The sequence below is a fragment of the Impatiens glandulifera genome, chromosome 1 (assembly GCF_907164915.1).
Source record: "Impatiens glandulifera chromosome 1, dImpGla2.1, whole genome shotgun sequence".
NCBI classification, from domain to species: domain Eukaryota; kingdom Viridiplantae; phylum Streptophyta; class Magnoliopsida; order Ericales; family Balsaminaceae; genus Impatiens; species Impatiens glandulifera.
Genome location: NC_061862.1, coordinates 157,894,117 through 157,915,018, shown reverse-complemented (window position 1 = coordinate 157,915,018; position 20,902 = coordinate 157,894,117). Strand labels below are relative to the sequence as shown.

The window sequence follows — 20,902 nt, the reverse complement described above, 5'->3', positions numbered from 1 at the left end:
TGATTTTTAGCATTAAAAAATAATAAAATTAAATTTTTGTTGTTATTTTAATAAAATTATAAATAAAATGAATAGATAAATGTGAATTTTACCATTTAAAAAAAATAAACAAATAATTAAATTGAAAAAAAAATATGATACTATAACATTACATTTTTACTGTAAAATAAAATTTGGGTTGGGCTGAAGTCCAACTAATCCCTTAAGAGATACGTCAATCTACCTAGGTATTTAAATAATTTAAATAAGAAATCGCATCCCAAATAATTGTTTTTGTGACATTTTGAAATTATACCGTGAAATCAATCCAAATTCGAACATATTCAAATAAATAAAAAATCTCATCCCAAATAATTGATCTTGTGATATTTCAAAATTAAACCGTGAAAACAATTCAAATACGAACCAACATATCTCTGTTTTCCAAAATAAATAAATAAATAAAAATTTAACAAACAAAACATTAAGAAAGAAAAAGCTAAGAAGTTGAACATTTATATATATTTATTTATATATATTTTAAGTATAGAAAGTTTAAATAAAATATATAAACTTTAAATTCGAATAATCATTCATTAAGAAAAAGTAGAAGATTGAATATGTATTTTAAGTATACAACTTTAAATGAAATCTAAAAACTTTAAATTCGAGTTAATTTGATAAATCCATCAAAGGCTATCTAAAAAAATATTTTAACGTTGAATAAATAATGAATGTGGATTCTAATCTTAGAAAAACGAGTAAATCTGTTTTTGTATTTTTTTTTTTTGATTTTGTACTTTTTCTCTTTCAAAATTCAAATACTCTTCTCCCAACAAACAAAATTTTCTATAATTTAAAATTTCTTATTTCTCAATAGAAAAAAAAAACATATAATTACATTTAATTAAAAAACAGTTTTTTTACAGAAAAAAATGTAATTTCCATTTAATTAAATTAGGGGTTGTATAAGAAATTAATTAATAAATAATTGATGATCCAACATTTAAACTGAAATCAAGCCTTGGCAACATGCTTTATTTAACCATTTTAACTGAAAGAATTAAGCATTTAAGTTTTAAGTGATTCTGAAATGATTAAGTAATAAAAAAAAACATTTTGTGGACTTCAATTTCCCAAGAAGATACAGAAACAACTGCAGCCAATAATAACAAAATACATCACATAAATTAAATACTTCACAAATCCAAATCTCTAATACAACTATTCCTTCACTGCAAAAATTAAAATCTAAAAAGGAGATTCGGGTTTGGATTGTTTTTGCTAAGAATGAACTAGCCAAGTTAGTTTTCGAGAAACTTAGCTTCTTCGGAAGCAGGTTCGGGTTTGATTTGTGAAAGCTCGAGGGATACTGGGCAATGGTCACTACCATAGAAACCTGCAAGGCATTTACAATAGTCTTTTTTTTTCAGAACCAACATATCGAGAACGATTTAATTTTGAACAATCAAGAAAACACGATACCTTTCAAGTCAACTCCCTGTCCGTGCATCTCACAAGAAACTATTCTATCTTTGAGTTTCTCCGAGACTGTGAAATAATCTATTCTCATTCTCTTTGCACGATATCTGGAACGTTAAATTAAGAAAACAAACGAATTCAAATAATCTGACATTCTATACTTAAATCAGCAGTAATAGCTACAATCTATAATCAATTCTAAAAATTGTATCTTTTAATTTAAAATTTTAGGCATACTTTCCAATTGGATTTCCTGACCACGAGAATCCACAGTCCATGTCTTTCTCTTTGTGCAGGTATCTATATGCATCAATAAGCTTTCCCCTGAAATAAGATGCAGTGTTTCTTTGAGCAAAATTAAATTAAATCTCGAACAAAAGCGAAAAAATGGATATACTGACTCCTTTAGTAAAGAACCAAAGCGCTTCCTCTCGGATAAGGTAAATCCTGGCTGACCGCAATCCTGCATAGTTAATAATTGAAGAAAATTAGTCTAGTTCCCATGATAATGATTTAAAAAAAAAACATTAACTATTCGTCTGATTACATGTTAAAAAAAACGTCGCTCAAGCACAACAACAAAAACAAACATTTACAAAACTCGATCAAATCCAACAAAGCAAAACAAACAACCCAAGAACAGAACATCCAAATCAAAAATAACGTTTGAATGATGATATACATATTACCTCTTTATTTGGTGGAACATAGCCATTTAGCATTGCAGAGCTGAAGAATTCAGGATGACTCACATCAATATCTTCATGACTACAGAAGATCAAACGGATCAAAATCCCTATTTTCTTCAATTTGGAATTATATAAATTTTATTCGATCAACTATTATGAGCACTAGAAGAAATACCTTACATTGAGATCACCACACCAAATAAGGGGCTTATCAGAAACTAGGGAAACAAACTCTATCATCCTTTTGTCCCATTTTCTTCTCCTTTGAAATGCGTTCTCTTCGTCTTTCCAACCGTTATTTGGTGAATATGTATTCAACAGACGAAATGTTCCAAAATCTGCTAAAATAACTCGCCCATCCATTTCATGTTTTGAACCTAAAAAGTAGTGACATGGGTATATTTAAATATGTACATAATTGCTTAATTATCCAAATGCCATCACATTTTTGTTGGTAAAGATGTTTAAACTATGTAGTCAATGATTTTAAGAAAGTAGTTAATTTGATAGCTAAAAGTGATTGCAAAACTGGACATAAGTGGCATATATTTCGCTCAAAACAAGAAGAAAATGGATTTATTCAAACTTAACACACAAAGTTTCTCTTGTAAAAAATAAATTAAACTTCATGTGAAGCTATATTTTCCTCATGGTTCAACATAAACCATATTACAGAGGAATGATGACACTAAGAGCTCATTCGATGTTGGGTTTCTTTTACCAAAAAACCTCCTATCACATCTTTTTTCTTTTCAAACATCACAAAAAAATACTCTAATACTTTAATTTTATAAATTTAAATTTTACAGACAAAAGGACATTATAGTAATTTTACCAATTAAAACCCCAAATAATTGGTTAATCAAAAAAAGTCAATAAAAATCCCAAATAACCCAACATCAAACCAGCTCTAACTAACCAAGTGAAGAAACACTAATCAACTGAAACACAAACATAGAAAGGTTGATGAAAAGTTGACCTTTTAAAAAAAACATAGAAAGGATAGTTTTCCTCTTCTTCTTTTTTCTCATCAATTAACAATTAACTATGTGAATTTCCAATTGTAAATATGAATCGAATTGAAACCCATTGTACCTTTTAGATCCAATGAGAAAGAGACCTTAATGGGTGAAAAACATTTCTTAATAAGCATCGCAGTCCCTGCATATTTTGAATCTGAAAGAGACCACCAAACATTGTAATTTCTGAATGGCGGATTAGAGAGGGCTCGCATCATAATCTGCAAGTTTCAATAGCAAAAGAAAATTATGGTTTATTTATGGAAAAACTGTGTTATTTTGCACTGCACCAACTCAAACATTGAACCATAACTATTAGTTTTAGGAGAAAAAATTCTAGAAATCAAATGGACACTTATCTTACCTGCTTCTCTTCCCGTGATGAGTTACTATCATCCTTAATCTCTCCTTGGTTTTTTGATCCTTTCTTAGTCCCAGCAGCAGGCATTCTCACCTCCTACAACAAAATTGGCTCTTACAAAATTTACTACATATTTTTGAGCCATTTATCTAGCAAAATGGTGAATAAGTGTGAGAGAAACTCAAGGAGCTTTCCACACACATCTATATATATGTTCATCTTTGTAAATTAATGCTCAAATCATTTAAGGAAGAGAATTTAATAAGTAAGAACAATAAGCTTTCTATCTCTACTGAAAGTAACTTCATCATAATAAAGAAATTATCCATGTGAAAACTTTAACAATTTGAATCAATGCTTAAGTCTTCAACTTTTGTATAGCTTTCTGTAGAACAGCAAGGGCTGCAAAGAAGAAGTCACATTTCATTGTGGGAATTTTTCATAATCCCTTCATCATCTCATTGCAGACTAATCACATGTAGATCTTTTCGCTTATTTAAACAATATCATCGACCTTCTTGAGGAACTTAGAATGAATTAGAGTTTACTTTTAAGTATTCTGCGTAACCCATGAAACAGATTAATAGTTTGAAGCAAACACAGCATTCAATGTCATCAAAATGATAAATATGAAAACCTAGAAAAAGAAGAGAAATTGAAAGTGGGTAACGGAGAATCTCCTTACTTGTATACAGATAACGTCAGGATCGAGGGTTTCAATGAATTTGGTGAACTCGGGCCAGTCATTTTTTACCCGGAGAAGGAAACTGTTGGCATTCCATGTTACGAATTTTGTCGGCTCCCCTTTATTATGGTTGTCGTCGGCGGCGGCCGGTGTCTCTTTCTTCTCCCCATCGTTGACAGAATCGGAAAGATTGGGTTTCTTGCAGGATCCATCTTTCTGTATGGGTTGAAAAAAGCGTTTCATTCTCACTTTAGTCTTGAACTTAAACCAGCAGCTTTCCTCTCCAAAGACGAAGAAGCAGAGAGTGGAGAACTCAGAACTGAAAGGAATGAACTTCACAATTGTTACACAATAATAAAAATTGGGCCATTTATTTAATTTTTCTTAACTTTTTTTTCTTTCAAATTTTAAATATAGATTATTATAAAAGAATCTTTAATTACGATTGTATCGTCTAGAGATTAATCGAACGATAAAAAGTCTTTCGAATTCTTTCGTTAGTCTTAATGAGTTAAACTCGAGCTTGTTTAAAAGCTTGAAAAATTAAACGAGCAAAATAGAGCTTTATATATTCGGCAAGTCAATTTGCGAATATGTTTGATTAAAGGCTCGTTAATGGGCTATCAAATATGTTCTTTTAGAAACTCAAAAAAATATTTATTTATAAACTCATTCATGGACGGGTAAACATGTTCCTTCAAAGACTTTTTTTTAATATTTGATAATAAATTAATATTTAATAACCCTAAAAAATTGTGAAGTTCTCCACATAAAAGTGTTATTCTAGGTTGCAAAAGAGTTCTTAACGAATTCTAAATAAGCCAAACTCGAGCATAATATATATGAGCCCAGTTTAAGTTCTAATATAAAAATTTGAGCCCAGCTTAAGTCTGAAATTGTTCGGTTTGACTCGACTCGTCTCACATCTTACTTTCCTAAATAAATAAAATGTAATTATTATTTGTGATTATTTATTTATTTGAATGTTTATTAATGATCTTGTCAAAGTATTTTATTAACATTGTTAAAATATGATTATTATTTTTTTTGGAAATGGACTTTTTCCTTTCCAAATTAGAAGTTTGGGAAATGTTTGAGAATATTATAAAGATTAGTGATGTCTATGAAATTTTGCCAGTTCTCATAACAAATCACCCATCTAAATTGGGAAGAAAGTATCTTATTTGAGGAAAAATGAGAATAAATTATATTACTTTAAATTTTAAGTTCAAAATTGAATATTTGTTTGTATCATAATGTTATTAGTGCCAAAATTTTAATTTATTAGACAAGACTTTGTACAATTTGAATTATATTACACTAAATTCATATACTTTCATAGGCATTGATATTACATTATTAAAATTTAAGACATTATAAAGAAATCTTATTGTACTCATTTTTTTGGTTTACCCGTTTTTCATTCTTAATTAAAAAAAAATATTATGTCTTTAAGGGCGGTTTGTGCGATCCAGAATTATCGACCTCATGTCTTATCTTCCTCACGTGCTCCCGTGGTAAGAGACGTAGGGTAGGTACGACCCGTATACTATTTTTTAAGAGAAAACGTTTTTAGTGTGTTAAAAACGAGCTATGTTAAAGAACTCTTTGACTTACCTTCCTTTGTATCCCGTAAAAAAGTAGAAGGGATGATGCATAGACAATACATGTTTTAAATCGATAGACTTGTGAATGTATCGATTTAGTTGACTTGAGAGTCGCCACTTTAGTTTTCTTTTCAAAGAAACTAAAGTAAAGAAAATCATATATTCGTTTTAAGAGTTTGGTGTTTGGTTATGTATTAAAAAATGGCTTACGGCGCTATGTTCTAAACGTCTGTCTTTACAGACAGACTCTACTCATAAGTAATTGGTCAATAGATATACGTCTGTCTTTACAGACAGACTCTACTCATAAGTAATTAACCAGTAGATGTTAGAATCTTTAGTCTAGATCTTTAATCCTTAAATGTATATTCTTAATACTCTATGTTGATAAATCAAGATAAACATATGTTACGGAAACGTACCTGGATCTTGAATAAAGAACGGTCCATTAAGCCATTCTTCGTTCTTCGTTATTCTCTTCTTCTTGATCTTCTCTTGATCTTGGATCTGGACCTGAATCTGAATGTGGATCTTCTCGTTCTGGATCTGGACCTGGATCGGATTGTTTGATGTGGTGGAGTTTAAGTCTTCCAACCCTATATTGATAGCCCTTCTTTAGTGTTCTTGAGAAATGAACATAAACCTTATTGTTCGATGAGAGAAACAAATAGGTAGGCTATTTATATGGGTTGGGGACCTAGCCCTAATATACCCATTTATTATTCGGTCCATCAACGAAATAATAAATGGTATTTCTGCTTCTACACAAATATATCCCCACATTTATTATAGATGTCTAAATAAGCCCCATAATCTTTATACTTTAATAGATCACTTTAATTGGGCTTTAATCTTTATTATGATAACAACTAATATACAATTATTAAATAATATATGTACCCAAATATTGGAAATAATTCCAACAATCTCCCACTTGGGTCATATAATATTTCCTTCAATTGTATATTATAACCTTAAGAGCTCAAAATATTGTTATCATTTCCAAATACATCTATATCAATCTCGTCCATCAATTATATCAACATAGGATTAAAGCGATTTTTGTTACATTAGTTCGTAACTAAACCCTCAATAGTCACATATGTCAATACAATCAAATAACATAGATTAAACATGGGTGTGTAGTGTGGATTAACATGTAGTGTGATCTTTAACATGTCTAATACCAACTGGTCCTCCTTTATTCCTTATAGAGATCAATCTGAATAACTTTATAATCTTGATTTCTTTAAAAACTAAATCTTTAATTTCTTTAGAAACTGATTCTTTAATGTGCACATAAATTCCAAATTTTATCTATGCAAGCATCACAATACAAACTCCCACTAAAACTGTATATCATCTAAATATGCAATATCCATATGAACAATATGTTCATGAAAGACCTCAGATAGCAAATATTTAGAGAACTGGTCTGTAATTTTAGAGTTTGTCCAAATATGCTCAATAGATAAGTAAACATTATGAATTCTTTATTTTCCAAATAGTTCGACTTAGTCGAACTCATATTACTCTTAAAGTAAAAGAACTACAAATTATTGTCACGTAATATCTTTAGTGGTCTTTCTATATCATTCATAATTTGCAACCCCGTGACAAAAATTTGCAGTCGGATTCTTTAATTGGATGCCACAAAACACCTAATAAATTCTGCCATCAGCTTGAGATAATTCGAGTGTCTACTTAACACTCTTCCAAAAATTAATTCTTTAAACTAAAATGATGTGGCACGAATTTTCGACTGTTTTAGTATCCAACAAAATTCGAATCAATATACCAAATGATCTCTATCCGATTCGATTTCACTATATGAGTATGTAATGTTTTGTTCTTAAAATATCACATTAGTTGTTTGGTTGCTTTCTTAATGATCCAAACCAGGATCCTTCAAGTATTTGTCCAACATCATAAATATTCTTAATTTCTTGATTCATATAATCTAGAGAATACATTAGACTCTTGTTTAAGGAGTCTTATGTATGTATTTATTTTCAAGGCTAATCTTGAAGTACTTATGAGACTAAATTTGTCTCTAGATCTTTTAGAATATCCAATAATTAACATCTGATAATTCTTTAGTCTAATTTATTTTCTTTAGACCTATAAGACCTGACCTTAACTGGACAACCCCAAAAGAATTCACTAGTTGTTTTAGTTGAATCTTTATTCCATATATAAGTTGTAATTCTTAACTCTTCCTTCCAAATGAATCAATTACATGAAGATATTCCATAAATGTTTGTTTCCAAATAAAAAAAAGTATCAAAAGTAGTTCTTTATTTCTTCATCTTTAATATGAATTGTATGTTTCTTTCACCATCAATTGACTTTTGACAATTAACTCAACCGTACATCAACACATTTATTTTAGTAATACTGAAGTTACCATCAAATGTGTATGAGTACTGAAGTTAAATTACTCTCAGAACAAACAAAACAAACTATAATATGTATTCTTTTATGCACCACTTTCTTTAGTAATTTTCTTTTAGGTGCAATATCTGCAATTCTTACAACTTTATTTCTTTATTATGTATTAAGGTATTTGCTAAGTGAACACTATTTATGTTATTTTTGTTTCAATCTTTTATTTTTCTTACACATAATTGATGTGAGTTCATATAGAGACTATGTCTCCCTTTAGACAATTACAATTCACATCAATTAACTTAAGTGTAAATAAGAAAATCCAAATTAGATGCATGAGAATACATTATTGTAACTCTGACTTTAATGCATTACTTTTGAAACAAAATAAAACATATATTATTTATGAAATCTTTATTCTAATAATACCCTTAGCAATTTTAACCCTTTTAGATATAATTCTTAAAAATACAACAAATTCTAAATATGTCTTAAAAATTATATCATATAAAATGAACTTAAGATGTTGACAAGAAAAATAATCTGTATAAGCAGAAGTGTTAACTTGATTAGATAACAAAACAAATGAACAACCATACTCACAAAATTTTAATAATCACATAAATTCAAAATAATGGTACGTCTCATCATAAGATACCAAACACAACATTAATATTTAGTCTTTGGACATTAAATATTAACTTGCAAACGGTACTCTTTTGTAGTAATCAAATATTAACAATAAGTCATGTCAAACAATTTGTTATCTTTGGATATTCCAATTATTCACATGGCCCACCGAATAATTGTTACATATTTATTACCACATGTGCATAATGTTATTCTGACCAATTATTTATCTTCCTTTGGGCCGATTAAATAACCGCATGAAATACATACACACTACCTTCTTAATTTATAAAACATATTAACCTTCACAAGAGAGCCTACTTTGGTAGGATGTTGCTTCAATTAATTGATTTAATAAATTAATAACTTATGTACATACTTTAAGTGTGTAACTCGACCAATTACTAAACTTCCTTTTGTCCGATTAATAATCGCATAGTTACAAACACAACCGTCTTAATCTTATAAAACAAATATGTTCTATAAATTAATAATTTGTACATTATTTAAATTTGCAATCCGACCAATTATTAACCTTCCTTTGGGCCGATTAACAACCGCATAATTACAAATTTAAGTGGGCCTAAAATTGTACCAAATTTTGAATGTGTTATTAATACCGAAAATCTGAATGTTGTTTTATGTATCAAAATTGCATAAATTCCATGTGTTACACAAAACAAATAATTGTGATTTACTAATCACTCAATTATTTCTTAATATCAATCAACACAATATATAAATATGTATATATATTCGAATGTGTAATATAACATGATTGATTATTCATTCAAATATAATAATAATAATAATTAATTAAATAATCAATTACACAAATTACCTAAAATTCTAAATTTATCAATTATTAGGTTAATTGATTTCCTTAATATTCTTGATAAATAACTTATTGATATTTATTTATTCGTAAATTATTATTAATAATAAAATAATAATAATTCTTTATTTTCTTTCTCTTTATTCTTTATTTTTTTTAATTTCTGAATACATTAATATAAATAATCAATACATTAATTAACTTATAAATTAATTGTATGTATTCATTCTTTTTTTTTTAATTCATTAAATATATTACAAAATTTAATGTAATCAATATTTATAAAATATTATAAATATGTGAAGTAAACATGTATATTTTTCTTTAATTCTCAAATCATAATGTATATACACATACATCATAAGTTTATATATTAAATTTCATAATTCTTAATTTTAATTTTCATAAAATATTTTAACTTTATTCTTAGTTATATATTAATGTATTAATATATTAACCCTTATAAATATTATTTAATCATTAATTAATTAAAATAATTATTATCGATATTTTAATTCCTTAAATTAATTATAATAATTAATTATTATTATAATTAATAAATTCCTTAAATTCCTTACATAATTATATAATTAGAATAATAATAAATTATTATTCTAAAATTCAAAATTCCTTAATTAATTCAGTTAAAATTCTTTATAATTATTATTAAATTCATATACAAAATATATATAATTGAAATATATATAATATATTAATTAATATCTCATTAATTATCTAATTAATAATAATTAGATATTAATTTGACCAATTCTTTAAAAAAAAAATTCAACTTCTTTACCATATATTTCTCTCTTTATGACTTAAATTCAGGTTATTAATTTGAATTATTATTTTCAAATTAATAATTAAATCTAATTCTTGAAATAAAACTTTTCCATGTTCTTGTGATTCTAAAACCGTTTATTCTTTATAATTTCTGAAAAATCGTTTAGATGTCTAAATTCTTTAATTCTTTATTATAACATATACATCAAAAATAATTTATTGTTTATAATTCAGTAAATAAATTTATTATTTATAATTAAGTAAATAAAAACATATTAGATCAAGAATATTTTCATATTCTTTAATTAATAACAATTATATAACCTCAAATCAAATATATATATATATATATAAAATAGAATTAACTTATTCTTAATTATCTCACGTTTTGTTTTATACATAATATTTAGTCTTATTTGACCCTAACTTTATACATAATATTTAGTCTTATTTGACCCTAACCTAACTGTAAGTGAGAAACAAAAATAAAACAAAATTAAACCTGTTCAACTTCCTTATCCTTAAAATGAACATTCAATTCAATTTATTCAATTTCCTTATTCTGAATCTGTTTATTCAATGTGAATATACAGAAATTTAATTGTTATTCATAATCTTGTTAATCAAATTCAACAATCTATCTTTATCCTTATTAAATCTCAATAAATCGACATAGAAAGGCTCTGATACCACTTGTTAGAATTTTTAGTCTAGATCTTTAATCCTTAAATGTATATTCTTAATACTCTATGTTGATAAATCAAGATAAACATATGTTGCGGAAACGTACCTGGATCTTGAATAAAGAATGGTCCATTAAGCCATTCTTCGTTATTCGTTATTCTCTTCTTCTTGATCTTCTCTTGATCTTGGATCTGGACCTGAATCTGAATGTGGATCTTCTCGTTCTGGATCTGGACCGGATTGTTTGATGTGGTGGAGTTTAAGTCTTCCAACCCTATATTGATAGCCCTTCTTTAGTGTTCTTGAGAAATGAACATAAACCTTATTGTTCGATGAGAGAAACAAATAGGTAGGCTATTTATATGGGTTGGGGACCTAGCCCTAATATACCCATTTATTATTCGGCCCATCAACGAAATAATAAATGGTATTTCTGCTTCTACACAAATATATCCCCACATTTATTATAGATGTCTAAATAAGCCCCATAATCTTTGTACTTTAATAGATCACTTTAATTGGGCTTTAATCTTTATTATGATAACAACTAATATACAATTATTAAATAATATATGTACCCAAATATTGGAAATAATTCCAACAGTAGATGTTTGAAGGATTGTTACGTTTTGAATTCATAACTCTTTTATTTGTGTGAGAAACATTAACCAGTTTTGCAAAAGGGCTAATCTTATTCACGAGTACTTGACGAGAATAAAGCAATGAAAGACATAGAGCACAATTTTTAAAGAAGAAACGGATCATGATTCCCGAGAGATAACAAATGAGTGTAAGAGATGAGGATGAGAATTCGAATCAAAGATTAGAAGTTTATTCTTTTGAAGAAAGAAGAGAAGAGAACAAACTAATTCAAAATTCTGATTGTTTCCTCTTTTTTGAAATTTTCGGAGTTAAGAAAAACTCATAATACACCACCTTAAAATGAGTCAAGTTAAAAAATGATTTCTAATATTTTTAGAAGCTCATAAGAATCAGGTTTTGAATTTTCGGAGTTATAGAAGTCCTAATATGTCATTGCAAAGATAGATATTTTTTCAAATGGGTCCCAAAAATTTTGAAAATTTTTATTGACATTAAAAATATTTTTAAAAAGTTTCATTTTCAATTTCATGATTTTTGGACTCATGAAATTCATGTTATAGGTTTTCAATGTTAAGAATTTTGCTAAATGGGCCCTAAAAATTCCAGAAAATAATTATTTTTGAAGAAAATAATATTTTAGAATTTTTGGAAATTTTGAGAAAATTTGAAAGTGGCTTGGACATTAGAATATCATTTTTAAAGTTGTTTGTTAAATCTGGAAAACAAACAGGACCTTAGAGTTTATTTTAATTTTGATTTTTAAAGTTTTAAATCAAAATAAAAAGAAAAGAAAATCCAGGGGCTCAATTAAAAGAAATGAAGAGTTTGAGGCATGTTTTAATTTCGAATTAAATATTTAATTCGAAATTAAAACATAAATACCCATTTAAACATTAAAAAGGCCCAAGGGCCTCTTTAAATAACTTGAAGAAGTTTGAGGAATCAAAACATAACAAAGATCTTCCCGTCTCCGGCGACTCCTCCGGCCAAGGGCGATTCCCGGTGTGCCCTGCGCCCGCAACCCATCATCCTCGCTTGAAGACGACATCGCGACGGTCCATTCGTCGCGTCTGGGTTCCGTCTTCTTCCCGCTGCAGTTCATGCCTTCTGCAGAACGAACTACGAGCGCAGACGGCACATTCTTCCTCTCAGCTGATACGGATCGCAAGATTTCAGCCAAATGAACTTCTCCAATCAAAGAGTGAAACGAAATCCTATTCTAATACAGTCTTAAACCAACCTAATTCAGATAACCTTCAGCCAAGCTCTAACTAATCACGTATGACATCCAACCACACATTTAACAGATTCATGGAACATTCATGATGGATTATCAAACGAATGAAATCATCGGTGTACAGAACCGATGCCTCAGTCATCAACTACAGATCTACATTGGTTTAAGGATTACCTGAACAACAGAGGGAGACGAAGAGAGGAAAAGAATTCGGTCTATCGGAATCGCAAGAGTTTCAGTCATCTGTTCCTATCGTTCTTCTTCTTCTTCGACGGGACGGAATCACCTCGCTCAAGAACGGAACTCCACTTCTCCCTTTTCCTTTCTTCCTTTGGCGACCTTGTTTTGAATCAATCGTCTTGGCCTTGTTTTTAACCCAATGACCGTTAAATTTTTATGACAAATTCCTCACATGACAAACTTGAATCTCCCTTTTGAATCAGCCTAAATGGTCCTTCCTAAACTGAGTTACCATTTTTCAAAATTCTTCATTTATTTAACCTTCAGCACTTGCAACTCTTATACGACTTCGTATGCCCGTATCTTTAGACTCAAGACTCTTATCATGATTAGGGAGTAAGCGATTGGAAAGGTGGGAGTCTTGCCCACAACTTTAGTGTTTTACAGAAATTCTAACACGGTCCGTGTTATTAGGAAAATGGTTGTACTGAAACATGTCGATTCACGCACCAGTTTCACTACGGGCGACCTAATTGGCGAACTGGGAGATCTACTTGGTATCATTGGAAATATATATAACTGAAAGAGATTTCCAATGGTAGCTCATTCACTCAAAATGGTCCAGTGGTTCAAAAGATATGATTTTTAGAAGTGTAGCATACCTCCATTTAGTTTTTGAGATTCAGATCTGGAGTGTTGCCTCTCTTGTACTGATAGGACGAGTGCCTTAATGATCGAGCCATGGTTTGGAGCCAGTTCCATTCGAACGGTATGTGATTCTGTGAATCAGCTTCTCAACCTAAGTTAAATCATCCAAAACCACCAACTATAACTCAAGTTACAAAATTTTAAATGGAAGGGTATTCAGGCTGATCTTTCCAAGAACACCTTTCATTCATGCTGACATTTCGCCTAGCTCGAGGACATCATCAAGAAATCAGGATGAACACGTATCAAGATGACTCATTTCTCTTTTCATTGGTAACTTGAAAGGGTTCTAAAGGTGCAAATTTTTTCTTTTTTTCAAATAATCCTTTTTTTAAAACTTCAGAAGACCGGTCGAATGACCCTTCTTTGACCCGGGTTGATTTGTCAGTTGGCGAGTTCACTCGGGTTTGACCCGTTCTTTCGTTTTCTCTTCTTTTGAGCGCCTTCTGCACATATTTGCCAACAACAATATTATACTCAAAATTTAAGATTTTTCAAAATGTACAATACAAACGTGTCACGGGTTTTGGAAATCGAGTTGTGAAAAACAGCGATTTGACCCTTTGGTACATTTTCTCCAACATAAATATTATACTCAAAATTTACAATTTCTCGTACCGACTATTCTAAAGGTACGAGGAAGACTGTTAAAATCTCGAGTTGACTCTTAAAATTTTACGATTTTACGATTTTAGAGAAGGTTAACGCGTCTGATTTTAAGTAAACTCTTAAATAAGTAAACTCTTACTATTTTAAATTTACGATAATAAGATTTTACGATTTTATTAGTTTATAAATAATTTTGATTTTACGATTCTATAAGATTTTACGTTAAAGAAATAAATTTATATTTATATTTATAAAATAAAATAAAAATTTATTGTTTATTTAAATAAATAAATTAATATAATTAATTTTGTAAATATAATTTTTATAGTCTTATTTACTTATTATTATTTATTTAATTATTTTATATTTAAATATATAAAATTTTAAAATTGTAGTTAGGTATAAAATAATTAATTATATATATAAATAATAATAATATATACCTAATATTTTTCAAATTAAACTTTTACGATTTCAAATAAACTCTAAATTTTACGAGTTTACAACTAATCACCGATTTTACGTAAACTCTCGATTTTTACAGTCTTGGGTACTCGGGGACTCGGGACTTAAGATTTTTGAAATTTATCCTTTGGATAATCGCTTTTAGACTTTTCTGAACAAGTTTTCAAAAACATTTTTTTTTATTAATTTCTCTGTCCAATAACAAACATGAGTATTGTATTAGACCGGGCTTTTTTTAAATATCAAAGATGTAAGAATGGGATGTCTACACTTATATTTAATTTATTCAATATAACTTTGTACAATTCACATTTACAATACTAAATATATCATAATTAATTAAGTAGGAGTCATCTTGTTAATTTTTGAAGAAAATAAACTCTAGTCACCTATAAAACTATTTCTTTAAATTAGTTGTTTCATATAGAAAAGTGCTAAAAAAAACACAAAATGTTGATCAGAAGAGGATAAAAACAAGGAGATATTCAAATATTTCATATAAAATTCAAATATTTCGTTAAGAGACAATTATATTATACATATCACACAAACAAGGAAAGCATCACATGCACAAAAGAAAGCTACACATTAGCCTCTTTGGCATGTTTTATTCATACAATACTATTTATATATGCACACACATAATATTTATGAGAATTAAGATTATTTATTAGAATCACTTTCATTTATGGCACACATCCCTACCTCCCTTCGAGTTCACGCATGCTATCGACGGTGGTAATTCAGATGTAAACGTGCGTTGGTTCCGATCAGTTGCTGACCCATCTTGATGATTGTATTTTCCTCGATTATTGTTAGAAAAATCGTTATCATCGTTGGTCATTAATCGATCATCATGAACACTCGTGACACTAGAAGGGGTGTCCACAAGTTTCTTGGGGGTAGGGAGGGTAGCCTTACGGCCTAAGTTTGCTTCCTCCATAACTTCCTCTTTGGCACTAGTTTGGATGACGAGAACCAAAAAGGTGCCTAGGGCTATGAGAAACACGGACGAAGTCTTCATGGTGCTTAAGTTGAATCTGAACAAATATTTTATGCGATAATTAAGATAGTTTATAAAATAAAAAGAGATTTCATGCATGAAAAGATGAGCTAATTTCATGGTGCTAGGTACTTACTTTCTTTTCTTTCTTGATTGAATATCGTCAAGTTTGTGGTTATAACCTAGATATTTAGGCTGCTTTATATAGTATTAATATGAGCACTATTTTTGATATCTTTTTAGATTGCTTAAGCCCCTTTTGGACATAATTTAAAATAAACCTAATAATTAATAAAGTTTGAATCACCTAATCATATTGGGTCTATTCAGAAATTTGATTGTTTTTTTTTAGAATTTTGATTGTTTGATTGTTTTTGTTTTAGATCTATTTAGGAATGTGATGTTCTATTGTTATTGTTTTTCTATGTATCAAATATATTATAATCATATTATTCGCTTGATATTCTAGCTAGTTTGCATAATGATTCAAGGAACATAAATAATTAAGATAAAAGTGCATATATTTCATATAGCTCAAATAGGTTAGCTAGAGAAAACCCGAAATTATGATATGTCGATCTTCCTTGTTTAAAACGATATCTTTGTCCCGTGCATAGTGAGATCAATCCTTGTGAGAAGAAATTTTTGAGTTGTTTAGTTTTCTACTTTTTTTTTCACTTCTACTTCAGGATGAGAAAGCCGAGTATCTTATCTTAAACATTTTAATAGTGCTAATGACGAGGATATTAAAAAAGGCTGAAAAGAATATACAATAATCAGCAAAATGATTCAAAAAAAAAAGATAAAGTTTTTAAAATCAAAACTTATCAGAGTAATGTCTTAGATTGTCTAGTGACATTATCTATAAAAATAAATAAATGTGAAACAACATTGAAAAAGATGTTATAACTAAATAATTAATCTTAAAGGTGAATCTTAGTATATACTAGAGATATCTGACATGGATCACTCAATCTTTTGTTCATTGTATTCATCGTGTTATGAATGGTTGAAGCAGAAGACATTTCGGGTTGAAGTCCTAGTGGAGAGTATCTATTCGAGATTCAAAATTTTTATAAATCAATTTTTTATCCATGCTGGTTCTGATTATCGGATCTTCTAAGAACAATTATAAAGAAAGAAAACGTTAAAAAAAATTAAGAAGGACAATAATATTTGTTAAAGAGGAAAAATTTTAAGAATCTTAAATACTGCATATCAACATTTAAAAAAACTCTTATAAATAAGTAAATTAGCCTAAAAACTTTAAATTACTTATATATATATATATATACATGCACAAGTCCATTAATAATTAAATAAGCCTTAACTACATAAAACACAATAAATGTCAACAACGAATCATCAATACTTAGATTCACAATTTAATCAAATATTATAATCAACTTAAATCATTTTTATTAAAGTTATATTAATTTAAGTTACTAAATGTACTTAAATTCTTTAGCACCATTTGAACGTACTCATCGTTATCCCTTTTTATAAGTGATATAATTTTATTTTGTTTTTTAAATGAACTAAGTCAAAAGGATATTGAGGTGCCCATGATTATCATGATCAGGTGCATAATGGACCAATGGTGTTTATATATGTTTCCATATTGGGGTCAAATTTTGGTGGTCTTACCTATAATTTGCAATTACTAATAGCTTTCACTTAAGTAATTATTGCAATAAACAGTTATTTTGTGATGCCTCCCACTGTGTAAATGGTTGAAAATGGACAATTTTTATTGTGAAAGATATATAAATATGACCAAATTCGAGTCAATCCTCCACCGAGATAAGCTATCCCAACTAGCCTAAAGGCTACGAAAAAGACCCATTTGCCTCGTGAACCCCTTTTGAAAGTTTTTGGCTCTTCATTTTCTATTCGTGACAAAATCGATCACTACTTCGACATAATGATCCCACTTGCTTAAAAAGACCCAATATCAGCATTGTTTTAGTCGTTGATGACTCATTTATCACCGAAATAAGAAAAAAACACTTCACTTAATTTAGGGTCTTAGTACTTAAGCACGTATTAATTATCAAATACATATCCTCAATAAAAGAAAATGAAGTGACATTTTGCAGTTTATGTATAATTTGATACGTTCCCTTTGCGTAATTTAACTTTGGTAACATGTCATGAATTATTGGTATTTTTACTGTAGGTTTAGTAGATCTTGTATTATATATATATATATATATATATATATATATATATATATATATATATATATATATATATATATATATATATATATATATATATATATATATATATAATCTATAGTATCAATTAAACACTTGTCAGGTTCATACAAAATAACTTGAATGTTTAGGAATAACCCATATTTGAATTTAGTGAATATATATATACTAATGGAGATTATTTGATTTGCAAGTATTTGTAATAGCTAGTTTGATGTTTTTACTATTTTAATGTTTCAATTATTATTGTCGAAATGAATCTGTTACGATAGTTTTAGTGTCAAGAATTTTAGTTAAAATATTGTTTATCACGAATTTAATTCTTACTAAAAAAATTTTTTAAATTAATCACTAAAAATATCTTAAATTAGAGTAAGAATCATAATAGTAAGAGTTTTTGCTAATTTTTAAATTATATATATTATTATCGTTAAAATTGTACTATTAATTTTATTCTTGTATATTTATTCAAATTTATTGGAGCCAAATGGATATTTTAAACTTTAATTCGAGATAACATAAATATATTTAATTAGAGTATATTTACAAATTCATTTATGTATATAACTATACAAAATGTTATTTTACTTTTATTTAAAGAATATATTATATTTGTTTTATTGACATTGATGCATATAATTAATATAAAATTTCAACTCTAATTAATAGTTTTTTTAATATTATTATTATTTATTGTAGAAAATTAGCATTTTCTCCCAAGTTTAGAGTGTTATAAGGGAAATCAGTTCATTTTGGTATACTAGGTCTGGTCGCTTTTTAGTTAATTGATCAAAAATTTTTAAGTCGTGTGAATTAATTTTTTGAGAATTAAAAAAAACTACCATGACCATTATTATTATTATTTTGTTAGTGCATAATAATAACATTATAATATCAAATGCTCTTGAAACATTTAATTACTTGTACATAATAATATCAAATTTGTAACTATTTTTGACAAGGAAAAAACATAACATTATATGGTCACAAATTGTGAAATCCCACATATCCAGAACAGAAAGAAGATTAAGTCACTAATTTGTGAGCCAAATTTTAAACTTATAATTATTGAATCTCAAACAAACCAATGTCCAACTAATGGCTTAATTATCATGGTCGTTTTTAGAGATCTTTTGATTTTACTTTTTATTCAAGAGCTCACATGCTAATACATGTACATGATAGGCTCCATCCAACCTTACTTACTTCACACATTAATTAAACACTACATAATATAGCATGATCTTACTTTTCAACACAACTTCATTACCAATCTTAATTAATTCATAGTTAGTCTAGGGACAAAAGCGACGACTCTCGCCTTTTCTACATGGGTCTTCAGGACGGTCAGTCGTGTCAAACGAGCGATGGCTAGTTCCCGATGCATCTCCATGACCATATTCTGCAACCTTATTATTTGAATCGCCTTTTTTGTCAAACTCAAATAAAGTTTTCTCGGTTGGTACTTCCTTACCCACCATATTTGGGCTCTTATAACCGGTTAGAATAAGGCGATGATCCTTCGAAGGATGGGCTATAGCAATAGAGGTCAGAAGGGTCATGAGGACGAAAATTGAAAGGGTGGAGCAAACAATGAAGGAGTTGATCTTCATGATTAATGCTAATTAATATATTAGGGTTTTCATTTATATTGGAGATTAGGGTTACTGTGCCTATTGGGAATAATTAAGTGTACGTGTTGAAAAAATGAAACATTTGATAACAATTGTGACGTTATAGGCTTAATGGAGGGATTAGTGGAGGTATATAGTCTAATGGGCAACAATTATTAATCATGATTAGGGTTGATAATCAAGGAAATAATTACTGTTTTGGTCACCATAAAGATCATGCCTAAAAGTGGAATATGTTTCCATTTTAGGGTTTACAAATGGGCTGACCTAGCTATTTGTTTTTAGAGGAAAATCATTTACAAATTATTTTAGTTGTATAAATATTGTTTATATAATCATATATGAAATACAAAAAATCTCGTAAAGCTTTTAGAGGGTTCGCAAAATTATTTTTCGATTAAATCGATCGCGTAAAATAAATTTGACTCAATAATTAAATAGCATTACTTACATTCTTCTCGAATCTCGAGTAAGAAGAAGAGTCTAAATGATAAATTTGACTAAATTTCTTATTTTAACTTTATTGATTAAAATAATTTTCAACTAATGAGTCCCCGACTAATTTTTCTCGCAAAATTATGAAAAGTTATTTAGTGTAAAAACGCTAGCTATAGAATCAAAGATTTTTCAAATGGGTCAGGTGCATAGTTACACGTAAGAAAGAGCGTCGACGCTATGTCTCACGTGCTCGTCAAGATTTACTGTCTCTACTGATATGTCTTAGCCATTTTTTAAATTATATTCACATGTTTTATCATTTTTAGATCATATCTCTATACTATGAATCTACTTATGTCATATCTTAAGTGTAAGGATGACATAGAAGATTAATATTAATTCAGAATAGAGGAGGCCCGTTTATTATGGCAACAAAGTATTCATTATGTGTGACCTATTTTATTGGAATTTATGAGTAAATACATCTATCTATAAACGAAAGTGATACATATAGGCAAGAATACGTACACGAATGACAATTCAAATATAGGTAACTAGTCAAATGGTTTGAAATAAATGAAGAAAATAATTTTATAGTCACAAATTAATTTGTGAACACGAAAAAATAAATGTCATATTTTTTGAAATTTTAAAACAAAAG

At 28.4% G+C, this 20,902-nt stretch overlaps 1 protein-coding gene across 1 annotated transcript; it reads right to left on the bottom strand.

Annotated features, from left to right (window-relative positions):
• Nucleotides 1-1,085: 1,085 nt before the first annotated feature.
• On the bottom strand, nt 1,086-4,544 carry LOC124918361 (DNA-(apurinic or apyrimidinic site) endonuclease). The gene is made up of 9 exons (XM_047458537.1): nt 4,216-4,544; nt 3,534-3,626; nt 3,246-3,390; nt 2,326-2,527; nt 2,151-2,229; nt 1,863-1,924; nt 1,699-1,785; nt 1,465-1,568; nt 1,086-1,378 (listed from the first exon to the last, which is right to left on the bottom strand). The coding sequence occupies exons 1-9, from the start codon at nt 4,456-4,458 to the stop codon at nt 1,284-1,286; spliced, it is 1,110 nt and encodes a 369-aa protein (XP_047314493.1). The 5' UTR covers nt 4,459-4,544; the 3' UTR covers nt 1,086-1,283.
• Between the last annotated feature and the right edge of the window lie 16,358 nt (nt 4,545-20,902).